The sequence below is a fragment of the Aedes aegypti genome, chromosome 1, assembly GCF_002204515.2.
Source record: "Aedes aegypti strain LVP_AGWG chromosome 1, AaegL5.0 Primary Assembly, whole genome shotgun sequence".
NCBI lineage: Eukaryota > Metazoa > Arthropoda > Insecta > Diptera > Culicidae > Aedes > Aedes aegypti.
The window spans coordinates 200,182,074-200,184,229 of NC_035107.1; the positions used below are offsets into that span (position 1 = coordinate 200,182,074).

Here is a 2,156-nt window from a genome sequence, read left to right on the forward strand (position 1 = left end):
CATGTTACTGCAACAATTTTAGCAATTTTTCCCGCTCAAATAACGACTACATCATATTTAAACTTTAATTTAAAAATTGGGTCCAGCGAACGTCTAACAGGACCTTGACAGTTTTGGTCATGTTAGACGTTCGCTTAATCGACAAAAACACCACAGGACTTTTAGTTTTAACACTGGGGTTGTTCTCATCTGACATTTTGGAAGGGACACGGAAAGCAAAATACACTCAAAATTTGAGTTCAAGCCAAGGAGTGTGACAAAATATTTAAAAAAATGTTTTTTTGGATTTAAACAAAAGAAAAACATTAAAAAATTGAGTAAATATGTGTTTTTAGCCTAAACTTAAGCGTTTGGCACTAAAATTGGAACAGGCCTTTAGGACCCTATTGTATGACAAAATGATGAGCAATTAGTTACTTACGACGTTTTTGTACCAGTGTAAAATCAACTCAAAAATAGTGTTTTGTTTTGATTCGTAGTTAAATCACTTTGTCTTTCATACAATGGAGCGGCGTAAGTACCGGTTAGTTTGCAAAAGTAGAGAATCTTACTTTCGTCGTTCTGTAAAACCGGAAATAATACCCAATGGATCATTAAAATAACCAAAACGGCCGCTATGAAAAGGGTAGATAGCGCCACCGTAGCCTTGTGTGTTTGCCAGAACAGCAATGCTATCACAATTTTAAATCCCATATACAGTGGTGCCTTTGTTTTGATGCGGTGAGCACTGGCAAAAACTATCTTCAATGATCCATTAAATTCAATTTTGATTGAAAAGACAAATTTTGGCCGATTTTAATTCATTTGTTCCAAATGTCATTTTATCTGTCGGATTTGGATAGGGGAAACAAATGTGTCGGACTACTGCCTCGAAAACCACGCAAACTGACCGACGTTTTGTTTATATTTGGTTTTCTTCGTTTAAATTTTTAATCTAAAAAGAATTGTTGTATAAAGTGGAAACAAAAATGTTTCTTAATGTTCTTGTAACAGAATAGGAATAGTTGCATGAAGTTAGATAAACTTTCCTTGCGCTGGCGTCATGGAAGGAGGAACCACTAAGCGATCAGATAGTGGCACCAGCATTGGAAGCAGCGGAAGTACCGGAAGCTTCCTCTCCAATGGTTTCGGAACTCAATTTATGACTGTGGCCCCTCCGCTGCTCAACTGCGAAGATGAGCTGATTTGGTTGGACATGACAAATCCCGCTTATCACAAGCCCGTCTACAACAGCTCGATCAACGAGACGAAACCCGTGGGTAAGGATGCAAAGAACCTGATCACTCAATCCTTCCGACAGGCCCTCAGCATTCAGGATCAGAACGACCTGCTCCGGGAGCTGGAGAAAGATCCAGAGCTGGTTTATAATGTGGGATTGACTCCGGATAAGGTAAGTGGATGATAAGTTATTTCCATTTTGAAGATTTAAGATGTGTCTTCGCTTTTTTTAGTTACCTGACCTAGTGGAGTACAATCCGTTGATAGCAATCGAAATCCTGCTGAAGTTAATTCATTCACCGCAAATCACCGAGTATTTCAACGTGCTGGTCAACATGGAAATGTCGCTCCACTCCATGGAGGTTGTGAACCGGTTGACGACGCTGGTCGAGCTTCCCACCGAGTTCATCCATCTGTACATCAGCAACTGCATATCGTCCTGTGAGGCCATCAAGGATCGCTATCTGCAGAACCGATTGGTCAGATTGGTTTGTGTGTTCTTGCAAAGTTTAATCCGGAACCGGATAATCGAAACGAGTGAACTGTGCATTGAACTGGAAGCGTTTTGCGTAGAATTCAGTCGCATAAGGGAAGCAGCGGCACTTTTTCGGTTATTGAAGCAACTCGAAACGGAATCTAATTCGGTTAGTAAAGTGAAGTAAATTGTTTGAAATTAGATGGATCGGGTCAGTTTATTTTAATGTTATCAATTGACAGCCCTTATTTTTCTGCGTGGTTATAAGAAGTTAATCATCAGTGTAGTTGGGGAAGTCCTCTATGCCCGGACACTTATTGTTTTTTGGTAATATTTCAAAATCTACATTAGTTTTACCGTTAATTTTTGCACATTATTAAAAATTCACATTATTTTAAGCAAAAACTCACATGAGAACAAAAATAAACCTTTAAAATTCATTTTTATGGTCGATAACATTATG

At 38.8% G+C, this 2,156-nt stretch overlaps 1 protein-coding gene across 1 annotated transcript; it reads left to right on the forward strand.

Moving 5' to 3' along the window:
- The first annotated feature begins 854 nt into the window (after positions 1 to 854).
- Positions 855 to 1,894, forward strand: LOC110681308 (CCR4-NOT transcription complex subunit 11-like). The gene is made up of 2 exons (XM_021857067.1): positions 855 to 1,390; positions 1,452 to 1,894. The coding sequence occupies exons 1-2, from the start codon at positions 1,043 to 1,045 to the stop codon at positions 1,878 to 1,880; spliced, it is 777 nt and encodes a 258-aa protein (XP_021712759.1). The 5' UTR covers positions 855 to 1,042; the 3' UTR covers positions 1,881 to 1,894.
- Positions 1,895 to 2,156: the final 262 nt, after the last annotated feature.

What these genes read in the sequence shown, in the direction of transcription:
- LOC110681308 (XM_021857067.1), top strand. Translation starts at nt 1,043, where the DNA reads ATGGAAGGAGGAACCACTAAGCGATCAGATAGTGGCACCAGCATTGGA. An exon ending in TGGGATTGACTCCGGATAAG is followed by an intron (nt 1,391 to 1,451) that starts GTAAGTGGATGA and finishes CGCTTTTTTTAG; the next exon opens with TTACCTGACCTAGTGGAGTA.